This window comes from Ochotona princeps, chromosome 1 (assembly GCF_030435755.1).
Source record: "Ochotona princeps isolate mOchPri1 chromosome 1, mOchPri1.hap1, whole genome shotgun sequence".
NCBI classification, from domain to species: domain Eukaryota; kingdom Metazoa; phylum Chordata; class Mammalia; order Lagomorpha; family Ochotonidae; genus Ochotona; species Ochotona princeps.
This window is the reverse complement of record NC_080832.1, coordinates 123791697-123814164: the sequence shown is the minus strand read 5'-3', so window position 1 is coordinate 123814164 and position 22468 is coordinate 123791697. Positions and strand designations below refer to the sequence as shown.

The 22468-nt window shown below is 40.0% G+C and overlaps 1 protein-coding gene across 2 annotated transcripts in view; it reads left to right on the top strand.

Moving 5' to 3' along the window:
* The window catches only part of CDKAL1 (CDK5 regulatory subunit associated protein 1 like 1), a 648926-nt gene that overhangs the window by 266793 nt on the left and 359665 nt on the right, over nucleotides 1-22468 (top strand). For both annotated transcript variants that reach the window (XM_058667489.1, XM_058667500.1), the window contains exon 8: nucleotides 9764-9867. In XM_058667489.1, coding sequence (XP_058523472.1) covers nucleotides 9764-9867 — 104 coding nt within the window. The remainder of the gene's footprint in view (nucleotides 1-9763; nucleotides 9868-22468) is intronic.

The window sequence follows — 22468 nt, the reverse complement described above, 5'->3', positions numbered from 1 at the left end:
GGGAAGAAAAGGTGACAAAGACGTTAAAACCTTTAGGGTGATGGAGAAACTCATTGTCTTGATTTAGAAAGAATTTCACATTTTATGTTCATTAAACTAACATTTACCAAATTACACATTTTAGAAAAGTACGCTTAATATTGTATCGGTTTTACTTCAGTAAATGTTACAATTATTCATTAAATGGTATATATTAAGAAATAAGGTAGTCCCCTGCCAAAGACTAGTAAAAAAAAAATAGTTGCAAACACAAAACCTGGCATTTGGTTGTTGTCTTCTAACTCCTATCCAACTTCTAGTTCTTCCAGGAGATACCCATGAATTTCTTCTCACCCATGCTTTTTTTTACACCTCCTGTGCAGACACAAAGAGAACATAAGGGTGCTTGTCCTGTGACTAAGCCACAGATGTATGATACATGACTGCATACTGGTAAAGTAAACCTGGAGTTGCAAAAGAATTGACAGTGAGCAAAGAAAAGACCTGATGTAAATCAAACTAATGATGGTGTTGCCAAGGCTAGTTGATTCACTAGACTGCTGTTGTCATGTCACCAAAGATGTAATGTTTGCGGATTTTTGAAGTGTTTCTTTTTCATTTTTCCTGATATATATATTTTACTGTTGGAAAGAGAAGGAGAAAGAGACATCTTCCAGCCACTGGTTCACTTCCCAGATGACCAGCAATGAATGCAATGAGTAGTACGAAACTGAAGCCAGGATCCCAGAATTGGATATGGGCCTCCTATGAGAGTCAGGGACGCAGGCATTTGGTCTATCACCAGCTGCCTCCCAGGTCTATATGAGCAGATCCAAGCATTCCAGTGCTCGGTGCTAACATTGTAACTGCAGCGATCATCTGTCCCCAGACACTGTAAAGAAGGCAGGGAGTGGGCATCTGGCCTGGTAAGATTGTGCTGGAAATGTCCACATCCCATATTGGGTGTTTGGGATCAAGTCATGACTGTTCTTCCAATTCTATCTCACACCCTGTGAGGCAGCAGGTAATGTCTCTAATAGTTGCCACCCAGGTGAAAAACTCAGGTTGAGTTCTGAGTTCCGGGCTTGTGCCTGACTCAATCCCAGCTGTTTGGGGAGAGCTGTTTGGAGTATGGGAGTCTTCTGTATCTGGCTGTTTCATGTCTTCTCCTGTCTCAGTAATAACTTTTTTGAGGAAAAAAAAAAGTTAATGCCTCTAAGATAGTCATGTATAGATAGTCTAAGTTTCAGCTATTCTCTGTCAAGTCCAGTGTTTGCCAGTTGCTGAAAAGCAGTAGAAGCTTAGGAAGCCCCTGTTCGGGACTTTCTGAACTGGCGGGTTCATCCCTGGCTTGTGATGTCAGCATCCCATGTGGAGCACTGTTTGCAGTCCTGGATGCTCTTCCAGTCCAGCTGCCTGCAAAAACACCTGCACACTAAGTGGGTCATAGCCCAAGTACTGGGTCCCCTGCCAGCCATGTAGATAATACACATGGAATTACTGGCTCCTGCCTTCAGCTGGTCCTGCCCCAGCCATTTTTGGTCATTTGTGGAATGAACCAGCAATGGAAAGCTTTCTTTCTCAAATCCTCCCCTACCCTCGCCTCATACCCCATTTCACTCTGTCTAAATGCAGTGCGGTTTGGTTTAGTTTTGTTTTTGTCTTTGTTTTTATGAACAATTCAATTCTGTATTTAAGAGGGATATTTTTTTTATCACTCCCTCTCCACATCCCAATGAAGTAAGAAAGAGCTGTTGTTGGATCAGTAGTGATTCTTCCAGTCGGTCTAGGGAATAAGGTATGTTGTGTACGAGGGAGAAGATACACTGAACCAACTGTGTGAATGAGAACCCAGTGAGCAAGCCTTCTTCCTGCAGAGATGGGAGCAGCCAGCCTGAAGTCTGGTTGGTTCTTGATGAAGAGCCTGTACTTCCTCATTTCATTTCTCTCTTAAGTATACTTTGTTCTGATCCCTCTTCAGGTTGTGATCTCTCTCTTTTTTTTTTTTTGCACCTGTGTCAAGTCACATGTTTTATTATTTTTTTCCTTTTTTTGAAAATTATTTTATAATAATCTTACTTAGTTGATTAGGGTACAAAGGGTCAAGGGCTACAGGGTAAAAGTGGGTAATACCATTGTTTCCACACTAATATTATCATTTTTCTCTGTATCTGGGGTCAGGGGAGAAACAAAGGGAAAACCCCACATTATCTATTCTACTTTCCTTATAAGAAGCTTGAATAAACTTCTCACCCACCCTAGATCCCCAACAGGAAGCGCGCTCCGAGGGTCCTGTTCAAACAGTTTTGATAGTTCATCAGTTCTGGATTGCTGCCAATCTCGCAGTTCCAATCGCAATGAACCCTATTCAGAATCCACTGGCTGACAGTCTATTCATTGTTGGGGTTCTAAGGTTGTGATCTCTTAAAAAAAAAAAGGAAAAGAAATAGGGACAGGTGAAGTACTATTATGTGGATTAACTCAGAAGGGTTGTTGAAGTTAAAAATGGTGGTTAATTGGTAAATGCCCAGGCATGACTTTTCCATTTCAGTTTAAACACCTCGTGTCTCTTTGTTATGTGGTTGCTCATATCATTACTTGACCTGAGGTTACAAATTTGTCTGAATTTAACTTTCTAGTTTCAAAATCCTTGAAATACAAGATTTTTTCCCCTTTTCCCAGCATGTTTTGACCACTGTTAGAATAATACCTTTTAAGCTTCTAATTGATCGAGGTGACACTCTGCTGGCTCTGCCTACAAACCTGAGAGGGCCTCCCTAAGAGGCCGTTGAACTTGAACTGGTCAAGTGGGATGCTGGACTCTGTATGGTGTAAACTTTTAATTAGGGAATCTCAACGGAACTTGAGCTGTGGTTATGCATCAAGGTGAAGGAATTCATGATGGGGGAAGGGTTTGGGGTGAAGGGGGGGGGAATCCCAGTACCTATGAAATTATGTCATGTAATGCAATGTAATTAATGAATAAATGAATATAAAAAATATATAAAAAAAAAGAAATTAAATTTCTGGCTACACCCCCCCCAAAAAAAAAAAGAATAATACCTTTTATCCTAGGAGCCAAAATGCGGCACCTGTTAAATGTTAGGGAATTAGCTTCCGTCAGTGTTTCCTGTGAGATTTCCACCTCAGTAGACACCAGCCGTAAGTTCCCAAGGGAGCAAAAGCAATAGCTCCGCTTGCTGATTGTTTTTTACTTGCAGACAGTGTTTTGGGACCCATTCTTCAATGTTGTTTTGTTTTGTTTTTTGATCACTGTATTTAGTGTGTGGTTTAGTCAAATCTTGAGGTGACACCCTGGTTAACTCACTTCTCCTGTGTTAACCTCTTGCAGGTAGTCTCTTGGATGGTGTGTACTTGTAATGTGTTTATACCTAGTCTTAGGCCCCTGATCTTAAAGTTTTGGTCTCTAAGCTTTAGTTTTCTGTTTCCAACTTCCTGACTTCTAAGACAAGGGTGTTATTGTGACTCCTGCATGCCTTTTACATTCCTGCCTTCCCTTTCCCCACCTTGTAGTTTACTGAATGACCTTTTCCAGAATACCTTCTAGCTGTAGTCCAAATGTTGATCTTGCCCATGATGAAATCACTAAGAGCTTTGATATTTACTGATAAGTCTATTAGCATATAGAGTGCTGTGCTAAATGCAATTAGCAACATAAGTAAGATATATATACACTCATATGTATACTTGTTCCCTAAGTTAATTGTACAATGGAAAAAGCATTTAGAGTAATTGTTTTAGAGTATAATAACTGATAAAGGAATTTCAGATAAGATTCTGTACTTGACTTTACTGTTAGTGTAGCTATGAGCAAGTTTTTCAATCTTACTGAGTGCTAATTTCCTCCACTATAGGTAGGAATAATATTTACTCAAGCTTCTTATAAGGAAAGTAGAATAGATAATGTAAAAATGCATAATTGAGTATTTGGCAAGCATTTAGCAACTATCCTTTATTATTAGCCACTTTTCCTTCAGTGTGATTTTTTTAGAGCGGTTGTTGCTTGATAGCTGAGGCTTGCAGGTGAATTTGAGGAAACAATGATAGGGAGTTATAATATGTTGGAATGACTTTTTGATATGGGGATAAAAGATGACAAAATATAGCAGCAGTTGCGTTAATTCAGGAAAGTTCTCTGATGCAGAAGCGAGAAAACTCCAGAGTGGGCACTGTGGGAGACAGTGAAGCTAATTAGTAGAATATGAAATTGGATTTGGCGCAGGAGGTCAGGACAGTAACCAAGGGAACGGATTCCTTTTAGATGCAGAAGCTTTGGCCACAGAAAGCTTAAACAATTTAGGAATCTGAAACCATGTTCTGCAAATTTTCCTAGTATGTCATTCTTTGCCCAGGATTTTGGCCTTGGCAGACAGGTATTATGTTATCACTTGCAGATCTAAATCAGACCCTGGTGATACAAGAATCTCCCGTATTTGTGTAAAAGACCCAAAGGTTTGTACTTTTTCTGGAAAAACTTTTCAAACCAAGATGACAGCTCACAATAGAATTAATTTACCAGTCTGGCTTCGTCTACCATGTTTACTTTTTGTTTCTTGGAATACTGTTTTTTTCTTTGGTGAGAATTCAAAGTGTAGGAAGTGGCTTGATCAAAGTAGGATTTTCTCAATGCTTAGCTACTACTAAGAGAATGTTCTTTTGTAGTATGTGAAATATGTACCTTATTTATTGGAAATCAATAATAATTTAAGCTGGCATTTAATACAGCAGTTGCCACTTGTCTGTGTCCCAGAGCTAAGAGCTTGGTCTGAGTCTTACTCTCTCCACTTCCAATCCAGCTTCCTGCATATGTACACCCTAGAAGGAGAAGATAGCATCTCAGATACTTGGGGTCCTACCGTCCGTGTGGGAGGTCCGAAACACTTTGCAAACTCGTGGCTTTGACCTGAGCCAGTTATGTCTGCTGCCATCTTGGGTGTTTGGGACGTGAGTTTTTTCTTCTGTCTTTCATTGTGCCTTTAAAAAATTAAATAAAAACTAATATGCAACCTTAAACCTTTAAGATGCCAGAAATTTACTACTTAATTAAGTATTTAACCTCCCCATGCTATTGAGGCTTTCAGTTCTTTCTTGGCCTGCGGCCAGTTCACTACGATGAGGAGACGTGGTATGTAGGCCTTATCTTCCTATCACAAGAGCGTGGGTGATTCATGAATTTGTCTTCCTTGAATTTCTGCAAGCATCACTTCTTGGTTTTGACTTTCAACAGACAGCCTTCAAAGATCTTGTGTTTGGGGAATGGCTTAAGAATCACGCTCAGTGTGCTGCCTCTTAGATAATTCCTTAGTTGTTTACAGAGAATTAGAATTATTTACTAAAAATTTATATTATGAAATCCTTTGTTTAATGGAAATCATGTCTTGGTGAAATGATTGATCAACATAATTCTTGGTGATCCGAAAAATTGTTTCAAAACCAAAGAGGATTGAGAAGCTAATTGCTAATAGTCTTTTTAACAAGTTATATTTGATTTACTTGAAAGGCAGATTAACAGAGACAGAGAGAGAGAGAGAGAGAGAGAGAGAGAGAGAGAGAGAGAGACAAGATAGACACAGAGGGGAGGAGACCTTCCATCTGCTGGCTTATTCCCCAATTGGCTATGATGGTCGTAACAGCCCAGTCAAAACCATGAGCCAGGAGCTTCATTCTGTTCTCGCAAATGGGTGACTGTGGCTCAAGCATTTCTGCTGTCTTCTGCTTTCCCAGGTGCGTTAGCAGAGAGTTTGGTTAGAAATCGTGCAGCTGGGAATTGAACTGTGCGGAATGGCTGTGTCACAGATGGCAGCTTCACTCTCTGTAACACAGTTAGCCTCAGGACGAGGTAGCTTTGACACTTGAGTTAGGACTGTTAAATAGCGTAATTTCAGAAAAGCAGTTGATTGCTTCTCGGCCTTTTGGCCAAGATCAGGTGCCGAAAAACAGTTCAGTGAAGAATATTTAGCATTCATAATCCAATTTTTGTTCTTACTGGCTTGTTTTAAGTGTACTGTTTTGTATTATCACCATGTTTCGTTTGAAGTTTTTAGTAGCTTTCATGACTGACTTTTCATTCCGAACATGTTTACACTTTTTCAAAGTGGGGCAGTAGGAAAATGATTTGGTTAACAAAGTTGACTTTTCCAAGGAAAATTTAAAACATTTAAAAAAAAATTTATGGACTAATTTTGAGTAGCACAATTAAGTGGAGCAAGGACAGAAATCTTCCAGCAATAGCCAAGGCTGAAGGCAGGAGCCAGGAGTTTTCTCCCAGGTCCTTCACGTGTGTGTCAGGGGCCTGAGCACTGCTTTTCCAGGCACATTGAAAGTGAAGCCACCAGGGCTTGAGCTGGCACTCAACATGGGATGCCGACATTGTGCTAGCTAACGCATCAGAAACACATCTGTTTCATAAAGTTGGGTGTACCTAGGACATGCTAATGCGTTACTTTTCCTTGTACAGTTGTTTAAACACAGTCATGCTAATGGGCTTAGTGACCAATGCTTATCGATCACTAGGGCAGGAACTATGCCAAGTGCTTTACATGGCTTAACTCATTTTATGTTATAACCCAAGTCAAATATACTAGTAATTCTATTAACATCATCTATTTGATGACTCTGCAGTCCGTTGATAGGAGGATGAATACGAGAAAGCCATTTAGAGACCCGTGTGGTACCAGTAGGCGATGTGGCAGATCCCTGGAAGGGTGCTTACTTCACTTGTATGAATGCCAGTTGTTTAGGGAAAAAAAAAAAACATACATTTTCCCCCCCTCTATTCTCGTCGCACAATCAACACAGATTCTGTGACCTCAAAAGGTATGAAGGTTTCTCCCCATCAATAAGCAAGCAGTCATTGCTGCAGCGGTGCACATTAGCCCCATGTCCTCCAACTCAGTTCCATTCAGAAGTCTTCCCGGACACGGTGTCAGCTCCCACAATGCAGGGCTGCACTCCCACTAACTCCTTCCCCTGTAGGTGCTCGTTCCAAGCCCCAGGTTGTTTTGCCTTTGTTCTCCTGGAGTTTAAAGTCTTACAGGGGCTCTTGAAACTCAGGGAAACACTTCTGTTTACTGGATACTGTGGAGTACTCCGATGCAGAGATGAATAGGGCAAGTTTTGGAGAGAAGTGAGTAGTTTCTTTGTGTTTTGTAGAGGCCACACTCCAGGAGCCGCCACATGTTCAGTTGGGAAACTCTTGGAATCCCGACCTTTTGGGTTTTTATTGGAACTTCATTGAGTCACAGACTAGTGGGGAAACTGCAGCACGGGCTCTCCATTCAGATTCTTCCACATTCCTTTCTCCAGTATGTGGGACAGGCTGCCTGCAGGAATTGGAAGCTTCCTATGACCCACTCTCTACATTTCTTTTTTTTTAATTTTTTTAAAGATGCATTCATTTTATTAAAGTCAGATATATAGAGACAGGGGAGGCAGAGAGGGAAAATCTTGTCTGTTGGTTCACTCCCCAAGTGGACACAAAGACTGGAGCTGGGTGCAGGTCTCCCACGCGGGTGCAGGGTTCCATCGGCTGTCCCCGACTGCTTTCCCAGGCCACAGGCAGGGAGATGGATGTCAAGCGGGACTGTCAGGACAGACTGGTGCCTACATGGGATCTCAGTGTATGCAAGGCCAAGGACCTTAACTACTATGCTGTAGTGCTGGGCCCTGTTTACATTGCTATGACATACCTTTGGGGAGGGTCTTACCAGTCAGGCACAACAGATGAAAACCTATAGAAATGTTTCAAAAAGCAAATGGAAATTGAAACTAAACAAAAGTTTAGTGTTACAAAAATTTGTTTTAAATCCACACATAGCTTTTCATCTGACTTTTTTGAGTACTTCTTGTATATATCATGGAATTAAAGCTATAAGGAGGCATAACAGGTAAGTGGCAGGGTCTCCTAAATACAGTGAGTTATGGAGACTCTTGAGAAAAATGTCTGAGGGGATGTGGACCCAGCAAACAGCTTAGGTAATCTGAACTATAGAATTTATAACAGGATAGATCCAATGAGATGACGTGTTTGATCCTAGAACCAGCAAAAGGATCAAAACAGCTTGAACAATAGCAAGGAGGATGAAAGTGGCACGTGTGAGCCAGGGAATGTACCAGAAGTCTGATCTTAGGCTTCCATAGAATAGCAGAATAGCATGATTTACAGTTTTATTCACAGGAAAACAAGTCCTAGCCACATCTTGGAATGTGGATGGCCTGTTACTTTGTATCTTCTGTTGAATGTCTTGCTGTGTTTTTCTTTGTTTTGGAATAGAACTAGGAGGCCTAACACACTTTCCCAAGAGAGGTGGCTTGATACGGAAATACCATGTTGTTTGAAATCTTGACTGACCAGATTTTAAATTTGTTGTTACATGACCCTGAGCAATATTTGGGGGTAGATTCTTGTCTGTAAGATGCAGTCAGTGGTGCCCGACTTTAGAAATACTCAATGATAAAGCAGATACAACATCTGTCAGAGGCTGGTCGTCAGCGAGGTCTCAATAGAAGCAAGATCGCTGCTGAGGTTAGAATAAGTGTAGACAGCTGTCTGTATCCCAAGGACAGAAAACCAGAAGAGTGTTCTCTACTCACTTCACAATTTCAGAAAGAATGGGAACTGTACTCACATAACCAACACCGCAGTTTGCGTTTATAGAAATAATATAAATTGCTTACGTGGTAGGTTATAAGCAACTTAAGATAGTATGGTTATTTAAACAGCGAAGCACATTTCACAATGCATAGGGAGGTGACGGTAGGAGTTCCATGGGAAAGTGATCAGAAATTAAGCTTTGCATGTTTGACTGCTAAGTACAGTGAATGTGTATATTTTGAAGTCATGTGTTAATTAAAAAAAAAAACTGTCAGGTCCAGTGATTGAAAGTTCTTTTTTTGGGGGGGTGTGGAATTTTAAAGCACTCATTTGGATAGTGGATGGCATTTCCAAAATGTTGTTAGTAGGGTCATTGGATCACTGAAGAGATGTTCCTGTTTGCTTTGTGCAGTGTTGCTGTGATTCATTTATTGGAAGAAAGACTATTATGCTGTAACTGTTTCTTTTGCTTTTATTGTAACAAGTGTATATTTAAATTATTTTTAAATATTCTAAGTAGAACCTACCACATTGAAAGTTACCTAAAAAGTATTGGGGAAAAAAATCTAGTTTCTAAATTTTTAAAGCTAACCATTGCCATTCTACTTCTTTAATTCGATTAAAGCAATCCCAGGAAATATTCACTGGGAAGGTTTTAATATTCCTTCTATCAGATTTCAAGGAATGAAAACTATTTTAGGAAATTTCTAAGGGTGTATTTTCTTGAATGTCATGTGGCCTATTTATTTTTACATTGTTAGTTACAAGTTAGATGAGTCTGCATCATTTCTGATGTACACACACACACACACACACACAGGAGCAGTACTACAGTTTCCTAGTTTATGATGGCCAAATGTCAGTGGTTTACTGCAAAAAGGTGTGTGACTAAACAGTCTTCAGATTATTCATCATAAACATTTATAAACTGCCTTTTGGACATGTGCACTTAATACATGATTTATACAATCATCTGGAATGGTTGAAATTTGAAACAATTGCAACTTTCTGGGTTTAGTGGAAATAAATATGGGATATGTTCATTTTTTAAAATCCAGATGTATTAAGCAACTATTACTGATAGCACTATCATGTGTATTTGAGTGGGTCTCCCCTTAAGGACATACCATCTATAATTCTGATCCTTATTTATTGCTGTCACTTCAACAGGTGTCTCAATGCTTGCACCTACTGCAAAACTAAACATGCCAGAGGAAATTTGGCCAGTTATCCAATTGATGAACTCGTAGATAGAGCCAAGCAGTCTTTTCAAGGTAAGAATATCTAAATCCTTGAGAAGCTGATCTTAATGTTACATTAATCTTCTTTTTTAAATATATTTTTATTTTGAATTTTGAATTATGTGGTACAATTTTGTATAGGCTGGGATTCCCCCCCCAAACTCCCAGCTCCCGTTCGATTTTTCTCATTTTGTTACATTACTGTAGTCCTTCATAAAGAATCCTAATTCTATCAGTCTTATTTAAGTGTACCCTGACGTTGTTGGTACAATGTCAGACAATCCAGCATCGCATTGTCTACACCTGCCCAACAGTTTCATTGGGAATCCATCTTTCGTCTGGATGCAGGGATGCATGTTGCATTGTACCCCCACATCTGTATATGATAGACCCCAGGACTCCATCACTATACATTACCATAAGTGAGAAGCCATGAAATAAGGTCAACAACTGGTATGAGTTAGAACAGTTACAATAACAATAACAACAACAACAACAAATTATAACACCATGAAAAAAATGCACCACTAAGTAATCAATGAATGACAAAAAGGAAACACATAAGTCTTTTGGGAGAAATGATGCCATCATATAATTCATGAGCCCGTGATGAATTCAACTAGAGAAAAGAGATTATTTGGAATACACAATATGTTACATTAGTCTTCTAAGCACCACTTCACATTTGATATCTTTAGCTTTCTAAAGAATTTGTGAATATCTTGCCTCGGGTACAAGTAAATGTGTACTGATGCAGCCACTCAGATTTTATTTGCGTATTTTAATTAATGTAAGAGTAACTTGTGTGCACTATGTAGGTATAATCCAAGAATAAAGCCGTGGTTCCCACTCTTCCTCCCAGCTCTGCCTCCCTTTCCTCTCTCGTTTTCATCAGTTTCTTCAAAAACCAGTGTTTTCAGTCCCAATTAACCGCTACCCATAATATTCAGCAGGTAAGAAGCAGGAAGACCAGAGTTCCACAGGAGTATAAACTGGAGCTAAAAGTGACAAATCATGTTACAAGATGTCCATTTCATTCCTATGTTTTTTTAAATTCTGTATTAACTGCCATATGTTGTAAGAAAAAGACATGATATTTGCAATTTTTAAACTGACTTACTTATTGATCATACTGGTTTTAAATTGTGTTAGTTTTATTGCAAAAAACAGAATTTCTTTATGACTGAGTGGTATTCCATAGCGTATACATAGCACATGGTTAACTGATCATCACTGATGGGCATTTGGGTTGATTCTATGTCTTGGCAATTATGAGTTGAGTTGCAAAAAACATGAGTATACAAATAAATCTTCCAAATACTGAATGTAGATCTATTTTCAGAATTTTGAGGAATCTCTCTACTGTGTTTCATAATGGTCATACTAGTGTATATTCCCAGTAACAGTGATTTATACTGCCTTACCCCCAGCATCCTCACCAGTCATTTTACGTAGGGTGAAGTGAAACTTCACTATGCTTTTTATTTGCCTTTCCTTGATGACTAGTGGTCCTGAGCATCAATTCAAGTGTCTGTCTGCCATTTGTACCTCATCCTTGAAAGAATGCCTTGAAGGTGTTCTTTGCTCGGTTCTTAACTGGATTGTGTGTGTGGTTTGTTGTTACTGAGTTTTGTGAGTTCATTATAGATTTGGGGTATTAATCTTTGAGCACCTGCATAGTTTGCAAGTATTTTTTTCCAATTTTGTTGGTAACTCTTCACTTCATTGAGTGTTTAAGTGCAGAAGATACTTTGCTAGGTATAATCCCATTTTTTACTTGTACTACCTGAGCTTTCAAGAAGTCATTATGCTAAAGTTTTTGCAGTTTCCCCAATGTTTTGTGGTATCAGGTCATAGATTTATATTCTTGATCCATTCTGACTTGAGTTTTATATAAGGTGTGAGAGAGGGATTTTTTTTTAAATATACTTTGGCACATGTAGATCCAATTTTCTCCACCATTTGTTGAAGAGACTGTTTTTTCTCAGGAATTGATTTTAGCTCATTTTACAAAAATCAGCTGTAAATGTGTAGGTTAATTTCTGGGGTTCACCTCTTCAATTGTTCTGCATGTCTATTTTTGTGCCAGTTGTAGGCTGTTTCGTTACAGCTGTTCTGTATTATGTCTTCTATGGGACAGTGTGTTGCTTCCATATTTGTTTTTGTTGTTTAAGATTACTTTAGTTATTGGGCTGTCTTGTTTTTCATATGAATTTTAGCTAGATCTGATAAGAATATCCTTGGTGCTTTGGTTGGGATTGTGTTATTTGTATTAATTATTCTACTTCTGTCCTTCCATGTATTTATCATTTAAGCAATCTATATCAAACTTTACTACCCATCTCTAGATTCCAGAAAAGTAAAAATAAAACTATATTTATGGGTCTGGCTCAATAGCCTAATGGCTAAAGTCCTCTCCCTGAAAGCACCTGGATTCCATGTGGGCACCGATTCTAATCCTGGCAGCCCTGCTTCCCCTCCAGCTCCCTGCTTGTGGCCTGGGAAAGCAGTCGAGGACAGTCCAAAGTATTGGGACCCTGCACCCACATGGGAGACCCATAAGAGGCTTCGGGCTCCTGGCTTCAGATTGGCGCAGCTCCAGCTTTTGTAGCTGCTTGAGGAGTAAACCATTGGACAGAAGATCTTCCTCTCTGTGTCTCCTCTTCTCTGTATATCTGCCTTTCTAATAAAAATAGTCTTTTTAAAAAAAGGTGAAAATTAAAAAAAATGATACCCACGAGACTCGAATATCAGTCTTTTTATCTATGGAGTGAGATATTTAGATTTTACTACTTTTTCACTTTTTGGCTGTTAAATAATAAGGCAAGTGAAAGGTTCCAGGAGTTTTGATGGAGAAGTTAAGTTTTCCTGGCAATAGCAGGGAAGACCTCCTTCCTTAGGTGCAGAGCTGTTAGTCCAGTAAGGAACGGATTGGCTGGGGAATGCTAATGAGTCATCATTTGCTGGAAACTGATTGTCTAGCTGTGTCTTACTTTGAATGAGAGACTTATCTATAATATGAGTCACACATTTGCCCATACATTGCTGCTTAACCTTGAACTTCCTTTTCTGTTTTTGTTCATCATCCGAGCAAATAATAGCGGTGTGTTTTTACACCCAACATGAGATAACCTATTGTCTCATAATCTTGTGGATTATATTACCAACAGTGTACTTCCCCCCCAGCAAGTCTCTTGCTGTGCTATTTTTAGTAGGTCATATCCTGAACCTCAAAGAGTGTGAATTCCCAAAACATGTAGTCTACCTACAGTGTTTATCAGTAGTATGCACTGGGAATGTTCCTTTTAATACAAATAAGCATACCCTTATTTGATTTATGAATGCTGCTCAGCAATTTTTAAATTTCCTTAGTTCAGTTAGCTCCTCCATTCACTTTCAAATAGAATTGAAGAGAAGCAAAAGAAATGCATTGACTCTTGCTACTGTTCAGTTTTGAGAACCGTGCCAGGACCCGGCGGCGTGGCCTAGCAGCTAAAGTCCTCACCTTGACTCGCCAGGACCCCATATGTGCGCCGGCTCTAATCCCAGCAGCTCCATTTCCCACCCAGCTCTCTGCTTGTGGCCTGGGAAAGCAGCCAAGGATGGCCCAAGGACTTTTGTTCCTGCACCCGCGTGGGAGACGCGGAGGAGGTTCCTGGCTCCTGGCTTTGGATTGCACAGCACCAGCCATTGTGATCACTTGGGGAGTGAATCGTCAGATGGAAGATCTTCCCCTCTGTCTCTCTTCTTCTCTGTATATCTGACTTAGCAATAAAAATAAATAAATCTTAAAAAAAAAAAGAACCGTGCCATTGTTTCATCCAAGGAAAACCCATTTGAAAAACCCTTAAGGTAGCCAGCTTGTGGGTACAAATTTGCACAGAAACATGGTCTTTTTGAAAACCTGATGCCTTTGCTGTGATTTTTTTTAAAAAAAGATTTATTTATTTTTATTGGAAAGGCAGAGAGAAGGAGAGACAGAAAGGTCTTCTATCCACTGGTACGTTCCCCAAGTTGTTGCAATGGCCAGGGCTGATGTAATCCAGAGGCAGGAGCCAGGAGCTTCTTCTGGGTCTCCCACATAGGTGCAGGGCCAGGGCCCCAAGGCCATCCTCCACTGCTTTTCCAGGCTATAATATGGGAGCTATATGAGAAATGGAGCAGCCGGGACATGAACCAGCACTCATATGGGATGCCAGCACTTAGAGGTAGAGAATATCCAGTTGAGCCATTGGCTGGTCCTTGCTACAATTCTTAGTTGCCTTTCCCTCTGTAGATAATGAGGATATTAAATATATTTGTATCTACCAAATTGAACTAATTAGAAGACCTTGAAATTAGTGTTTATAAAATCACAATTTCAAATTTTTTTTACGTTTCTGTTTCATTTGCAAGAACGAGACGTGTTTCATCCATTGGTTTTACTTTGCAAATGGCCACTATAGGCAGAAGTAGGCCAGGCCAAAGCCAGCAATCCTGAAACCAGTCTGCATGTCTCATCTGCATGGCAGTGCCCCAAATACTTCAGCCCATCGCACCTGCCTCCCACGGTGTGAATTAGCAGGAAGCTACATTGCACATAGTGGAGCATGAACTCAAACCATGTATTAACAGTGTGGGATATGGGTGTCTTAAATGAAGTCGCTTCTCCCCCCCACCCCCCGGCCCTGACATTTGTTTATTTTCAAAATATATTATGTTATTGGAAAGTCCGATTTACAGAGAGGAGAGAAAGTTCTGTCCACTGGCTCACTCCCCAAATGGACACAATAGCGGGAGCTGAGATGATCTGAAACTAGGAGCCAAGAGCTTCTTCCAGGTCTCCCACACACGTACAGGGTCCCAAGGCCCTGGGCCATCCCCTCCTGCTTTCCCAGGTCATTAGCAGAAAGCTGGATGGGAAGTTGGGCAGCTAGGATACGAACCAGCACCCATATGGGATCCCGGTGTATGCAAGGTGAGTAGCTGTTAGGCCACTGTGCTGTCAACCCCCCACCCTAAGATTTATTGCTTGGTTAATTGATCAGTGAGAAAGCCGTAGTTGGAGAGAAAGGGAGAGGCAAAAATATTTGATATGCTGGTTCAGTGTCTGGGCCTGGCTGGAATTTCCTCCAGGTTTCCCCTGTGAGTGGCAGGGACCCATGTGCTTGGATTCTCTTCCACGCACTTCCCAGGTCAATAATGAGGAACTAGATTGGATGTGAGCAGCTTGGACTGAAACCAGTAACCACATGGGGTGCCACATTACAGAAGAATGATTTTCCTTGCTGTGCCAAACTGCCGGACCTACAAGTGAAGTCGTAACTGCTACGCCAGGGTTCTTATCTACGCCTAAGTACAACAGCATACAATTTCATAATATCTGATTCTGTTTAGTTGAAAACTTTTTCTTTAGAGAAATCACCAGGCATAGGTGGTGAAAGTAATTTCTCCACATATTTTTGCCTGAACTCTTCGATGATAAGGGTAACATTTGAATATGGTTGCTTCCTGACTTTACATTAGAGAGAAGACTGAGACTTAGGCTTTATAAAAGAGTTACAGCATTTTTCCAAAGTTACACAGCTGAGTTTTCAAAAGTTGTCTTTAGAAATACCCTGTGAGTAAGAGATGCAGCATATAGGTCTTTAGCTTCCAGTTAATAATGTCCTATTCTAGTGAGTTGGGCCAGCTGAGCTGAGTAAGTCAAAGAACAAATCAGCAGAGATATGGTGACTATTCATGGCACAAGTGTTAGAGGGGTGACCGTGAGCCCCAGCAGACGTGTATATATAACTTTTTATTCCGGGTCTTGCACTGTTTGCAGTGTGCAGTATTTCTGGAGTCTTTGCTATCTGTGAGTCAGAGTTGAAAGTGATCATCAGGTTTTGGACTAGTGAACTAACTTGGTGGATAAGTAGTTTTGTGTGACTGATATGTGGTGCTAAAGCGTTGAGGTCACAACTTGCTGGTTGAGCCCGTGTGCTCAGGAAAATGTTAAGTGGTGACATATTTGGGGCTCTTAGCTATAGGTGGCATTGGAGTTTGCAGCAGTATTGTTTACAGCCACATGATCTGGACAAGCCATGATGCCTTCCACACCAGAACATTTACTGTTGTTTGTTGTAAGATCTGAGATAACAAAGTCAAGTCATTTGCTGTGTTAGTATTGTGAAGAAGACATGTTACTTATACTGAAGGAATTGAAAATGAATCTACTAGTTTAACTTTGGGCGAGCATATTGGAAGATGGTAATGATTAGAATAAAATAATAGGGTTTTTCGGCCTGGCAACGTGGCCTTGCGGCCAAAGTCCTCACCTTGTACGCCCGGGATCCCCTATGGGCACCGGTTCTAATCCCAGCTGCTCCACTTCCCATCCAGCTCCCTGCTGTGGCCTGGGAAAGCAGCTGATAATGGCCCAGAGGCTTGGGACTCTGCACCCATGTGGGAGACCTGGAAGAAGTTCCTGGCTGCCAGCTCAGGATTGGCATAGTTCTGGCCGTTGTGGTCACTTGGGGAGTGAACCAGTGGATGGAAGATCTTCCTCTCTCTCTTCTTCTCTATATATCTGACTTTGCAATAAAAATAAATAAATCTTTTTTAAAAATAGGGTTTTTAAAATTTCTAAAATACATGTTTCATGAAAAATTTCTCTAGAGCAAAGGACTCCTCACTGAGAGAGTTACTTCTTACTTTCCAAACTGGAGAAGGACAGATTCACGCTAGAGGTGACCTTCTAACTGCTTTTACCATATGGAATATCAGTCTGCAAGCTCATATTATAAAGACATTGAGTTAGTAGATTTATCTACAAAGGACTTTAAGATTTTCCTAATCAGAGATTGCCGCAATTTGAGCTTTAAAATTGTGAAGGATAATTATAAGCATCTATAGAACAGAAAACTCATTCTCTTATTTATCTTCTATATTTAGTTTTTAGTCATTGAGATGTTAGGAATATGTTTTGGTCTAGAAGTCCTTAATTTTTATTTTTTATTTTTATTTTTTTTTGAAGATTTATTTATTTTATTACAAAGTCAGGTATACAGAGAGGAGAGACAGAGAGGAAGATCTTCCGTCCAATGATTCACTCCCCAAGTGAGCCGCAACGGGCCGGTGCACGCCGATCCAAAGCCGGGAACCTGGAACCTCTTCCGGGTCTCCCACGCAGGTGCAGGGTCCCAATGCTTTGGGCCGTGCTCGACTGCTTTCCCAGGCCACAGACAGGGAGCTGGATGGGAAGTGGAGCTGCCAGGATCAGAATCGGCGCCCATATGGGATCCCCGGGGCGTTCAAGGTGAGGACTTTAGCCGCAAGGCCACGCCGCCGGGCCCACTTAATTTTTATTTTTACCATAATTACCTTGGCAGTTCTGCAATGGAAAAACAGTTTCTTGAGAAGTTACTTTAAAGTGGAAAGTCTAATATGCTGTCATTGAATTCTCCATCTGTGGTTCTAGCCGTTCTATTGGTAGAAGCTATTTTTTTCCTTCCAAGTGACATTTCCTTACTTTTTCTTTCCTCCATCAAAAACGTTTTTAATTGATTTGAGAGGCCTTCGGAGGAGGGAATGAGAAGAGTGAGTGCCCTTGTGTGCTGGATCACTCTTCAGGTGAGCACAACAGCTGGGGTTGGACTGGGAATTGAAGTAACAACGGGAAACTCAACCATGGGCTTCTATGTGGATTTGCGGAACCCAACTGCTTGAGACATCCACCTGTTGCCTGCCAGGGTTGGCCTTGCCAGAAGCTGGAGTTGAGAATCAGAGACGCGTATTGAGCCCATGAGCATTTACAAGGGACGGATGGAGTATGGGAGTGCTGAACAGTTTTTTAGTTGCTAGTCCAAACTCTTGCCTCTTTCTTGTCATCTTCGTCATTGTTTTTTGGAGCTGTACTAAGTGTCAGAAATACAATGTTCAGTTTGAGAATTCTGAAGTCAGTTTAGGCATTGGGATTGAAACCAAGTTGCCTGTCATGATTGAATATACAATAAAACCACAACTTTCTTTATGACTTTTGTTCTTCTGAAACATTTTCCGTGTCTATTTTACTACTTGTCTAATGAATGGAGAAAAATGTTAGGGCTAACCTAAAAATCAGAAACAGAAGAAATTTTGCAGTAACTATGAAAAGTATTAACTGCAAAATTGTTCCTTAATTGCTGAAAGTGTGTTTCATTTGTGTGTAGTTGGTAAAAATGACACAAACCTTGCCAACTTAAAATAAATAGCATTGTAATAGAACTTTTAAATAGAAAACTTATTTCTCTTATACATGATATGTGCCCACATATATGCGTGCACTGCAAAAATTTTTGTGCAAAAAGGAAATCAGAAAGTAAGTTTCTTTAGTTAGCATATTTTGAAATCCATGCATAGGTTTTCATGAGACATATTTTCCATGAACTTTTCGAGGATCCCCCATATAAATCGATTTCAGAATTATTCTGTATCAAATAAATGTTTTATTTTTCTATGAATTTTCCAATGTTGCTTTGAGTGCATATGTGTGTATCTCACAGGGGTTTGGGGAGTGAGTGCAGCAGAGATGGAGAGCAAGAATGAGAGAAAATATGTGTTTAATTGGTTTCCTAGCTTTTCCCTCACCCTCCACTTGACCTACTCCTCTTCATGTTTTCATTGACTATTTTTCCCTTCCCTGTGTGCCTTTTCTTTTTATGGACAGTTCTGCATTCTCAGTGTAGAATTTTCCAGGCAGCTTCTGTTTGTCAGGCCATAGTTCTCAGGGACTCTTGGGAAACCTTCCTCCTTCCTTCCTTCCTTACCTATACTGAGATAGAGGTTTTAACAATTCCTGGCATTAACTGTGTTCAGGGCTTGGGGTTAGGTATCTGGAAAAACATGTCAAGCAATGGCCAGGACTTAGTTGGGGGCCAGGAATTTACAAGCTAATGTTTTCCAGGATATTTGTATTGATTTTTCTCTAGCAGCTAATCAATCAGTCTCAGTTGTGCAAGTGACGGAGCAGACCTTTTTAAGTGTGCTGGGTGAGTGGTGTGGAAACGCCTTCCACTGCTGTCTCTGGAATCAAAATGTAGAGATGATGGATGAGCTGTTTTTATAGCTATTGCAGGCTTTTCTAGATCTCATTTGTGTGTTGTGGGGTTTATTTTTTTTTCCACCCTCATAAATCTGAAACTCTCCCGCAAGATAAGCGGCATAAACCGGTTATAGAAAGGTAAAATGAATTAAAATGAGCCCAGAGAAAATTTCCTGATGCTCAGTGATTGCACTATTAATGTTAGAATTTTGTTTGTTTTCTGCTGTATTTTAAGATTTATAATGGTCCTGTCCGTTGTATAATAGATTAATCATGAAATGAAACATTACTTGGTACCATTTCAAATTGGAAGTAATATGAGCAGTATTTGATTCTCTTATGTGTAAGCATCAGCTTATTCACTTGAGCTGTGTACATCATTTGATCACCTCTCATGTTGATTGCTATATAATGATTTTGATCCAAGATCAAAAAGGGTCCAGTAATTGCATTCCATTAATTTTTATGGCAGTTAAATTAAATGTCTCTTTAATTTCTTATCTTTTCATTTGGGCAATGCTGAAATAAAATTGGGAAATCCATTTCTTCTATGGGATTAATGATGCTAATTTACATGTTTGTTATACATTGTCAACTTTCAAAAAGGATTTGTGGCAGCTTACATTAAATGATTGCATGTAATAGACTGTGAAAGTAGAAGCTGTAGAAAACACTGTCCCCTGTTTTGAAGGAAGAGTTGATTCCACAAGTGATGACTTCTACCTCTCCAGAACAGGGAAATATTGGCATGAGTTGATATGAGTGCATAAAAGGTAGTATATAGTTTGTCATGATGATTCCTTATGCTCTTGAAAAAGCCCCAAACAGAATATTAAAATAGAATTTTATTTTATTTTTTTCACTCTGAATCCCATTTCTTTATTTTTTTATTATAAATAATACATATTTATTAAAAATTCAAATACAGAAATAAAAGCACAATATCCCACCCAGTATACAGACAGCTACATAAATCCCCTTCCCTCTAATCCCATTCCCCAGAGGTTATCACTGTGAACAAGTTAAAGTATATCCTTTGAAACATTTTCCTTTGTATATACAAGTATATATAAACACACATAAATGCACGTTTGCCTTTTACAAAAATGAAATCATGTAAATGTACATATTAATCTTCAATTTCTATCTTCATTCATTCAATATACAGAAAATTCACAACAAATCTGATTATCAGTCCTCTTGGAAAAAAATCTAGGAATGACAGAGTGTGTTCCTAGTTTGTTTGATTGTACTGCCTTTGTTTCAGGAAGAATTTAAGGTAATTGATGTTCCAGTCTTTTCATACTGGAGTGGTTAGAGATGAGACTCAAAGATGGCAGGAAGTATATTATCAAGAGTTTTGTAATTGATGCTTGAATATGAATTTTATATAATGGAAAATGAACCCAAAATAGAATTTTAAAAGTGAATTTTTTTAATAGCTAGGTGAAGAGAATACCTATCTGGGGGGTGTAATGCTCAGATAGTCACATCTCCATTCAATTTATTTTTTTGTTAAAGATTTATTTATTTTTATTGCAAAGTCAGATATACAGAGAGGAGAGACAGAGAGGAAGATCTTCCGTCCACTGGTTCACTCCCCAAGTGACCACAATGGCTGGTGCTGCACCAATCCAAAGCCGGGAACCAGGAACCTCTTCCAGGTCTCCCACGCGGGTGCAGGGTCCCAAAGCTTTGGGCCGTCCTTGACTGCTTTCCCAGGCCACAAGCAGGGAGCTGGATGGGAAGTGGAATAGCCGGGATTAGAACTGGCACCCATATGGGATCCCGGTGCGTTCAAGGTGAGGACTTTAGCTGCTAGGCCACTGCGCCGGGCCCTCTCCATTCAATTTAAAACTAAGTTTCATCACTTTGATTTCAGAGACTGTTGGTCCTTTACCACCCCTGGCAAAAATCGTGTGTTTTTCCTGGCTTTTGCCTGCTCCATTCTTTGACTTTCTGTAAGAGCTGTTCAGGTTTCCTGAACATCAAAGGTTTCCCCAGAACCTGTCCCATCCAGCCAGAATCTGCTGGTATAGGTTAGTGTTTGGTCTATTTTTTACCTTTTGTAAAGGCTTTTTCTCTATGTAAGAATGTGAGAGCTTCCTTCCACAGATTTATTCCTTGAAAGTCTGTAACCACAGCGGCTAGACCAGGCCGAAAGTAGGAGGCCAGATCTCAGGCTGCTTCTCTTCGTGAGTGACACGACCCATCACCTGCTGCTCTCCAAAATGCACATTAGCAGGAAGCTGAAATTGTGAAAGCCAGGACTAAAACTCAGGTACTGCAGTTGGTGCCAAATACCTGTGCACAGGCCATCCAAAATGTGTCCATGGTAGTGGCAGCTATTGACAATATTTGTGTGGCCACTCTACCTTCCCTAACTTGCCACATGCGCTGCCAATCTTCACCAAATCTCTTCTCGCTGTGGAGTTCTTGTTAGCCATTTCCATTGGATTACACCTAGTAGTGGAGATGAACTCTACTTTCCATTCTGAATCGTGTGGTTTGTGTGATGCTAGAAGTTCATGAAAGAAACTCAAGTAGCTTTTTACCTAAAGTAACTATTAGAACTGTTTGGTTATTATAATCAGTTATTATGTATCAGTTATTATAATCAGTGTTTGACTACTTCAGTCAGGGATGAAGGGGAGTGGAGGAAGGAGGAGGGGAGCAAGCAGACAAGGTTTGCCGATAACCGATCAGACAGCTCATTCTATCCATCGGAAACAGGATACTGAGGGCATCTTACAGGATGACCTATGCTCACAGTTCTGTGACTTTTCAGGGTTCCAGGTGATCTAAAGCACAGAACATCTGGAGCTTCTAGAAATACCCACCTCTTTTTTTTTTTTAAGAAGTACCTTTTTGTGTCCATATTTGTGAAAGCCATATTGTTACCCCATTGTCTCTAGTGAGTTTTATTTATATTTTCATTGTGTTCTACAAAACAACTTTCAAATGTAAGATGGAATAGAAAATTGTAAAATAATGAGACTTTGGGGAAACAGACGAGAATAGAAACCTCAAGACTTGACGGGGAATTGGAAGACTCGGGAAAATACACCATAATCACAAGGGGGCTTTCTAAAAATCTAGTTCCTGTTTTTAACCCTAAACTTACCATAGGCTTACTATGTTTGTGAGAGAGGGAAGGAGGGAGAGAAGGAAACCAGCTTGATGTTAGATTTTGAAGTTTTCATGTAGCAATTTATTGAGAACTGGGAGTCAAAGTCGGTCTCAGCAGTACTCCCATCACACTCATCACAAGCCAAAATGCTTTCTCGGGAGACCAAGACAACATGGATGATACCTTGGCCACTCACTCAAGGTCTAGCTCATGCTGTAGCCTTTGGGTGCCATCAAGGGCTTCTGCTGGAGGCAGGTAGCTTAGGCATTTGCACGTCCTACATTGCTCTGGGAGGTGTTACATCAGAGCACAGGAAACAGACACTAGAATGTGTGTTTGCATTTTCCTACTTTATAAATCCTTTTTTTGTTTCATTTATTTAGTGTAATAGCTCATGAATGTGATTCTTAGACATATATCCATGGGGATGAATTTTAAACAGACTCAGAAAAACTAACAGT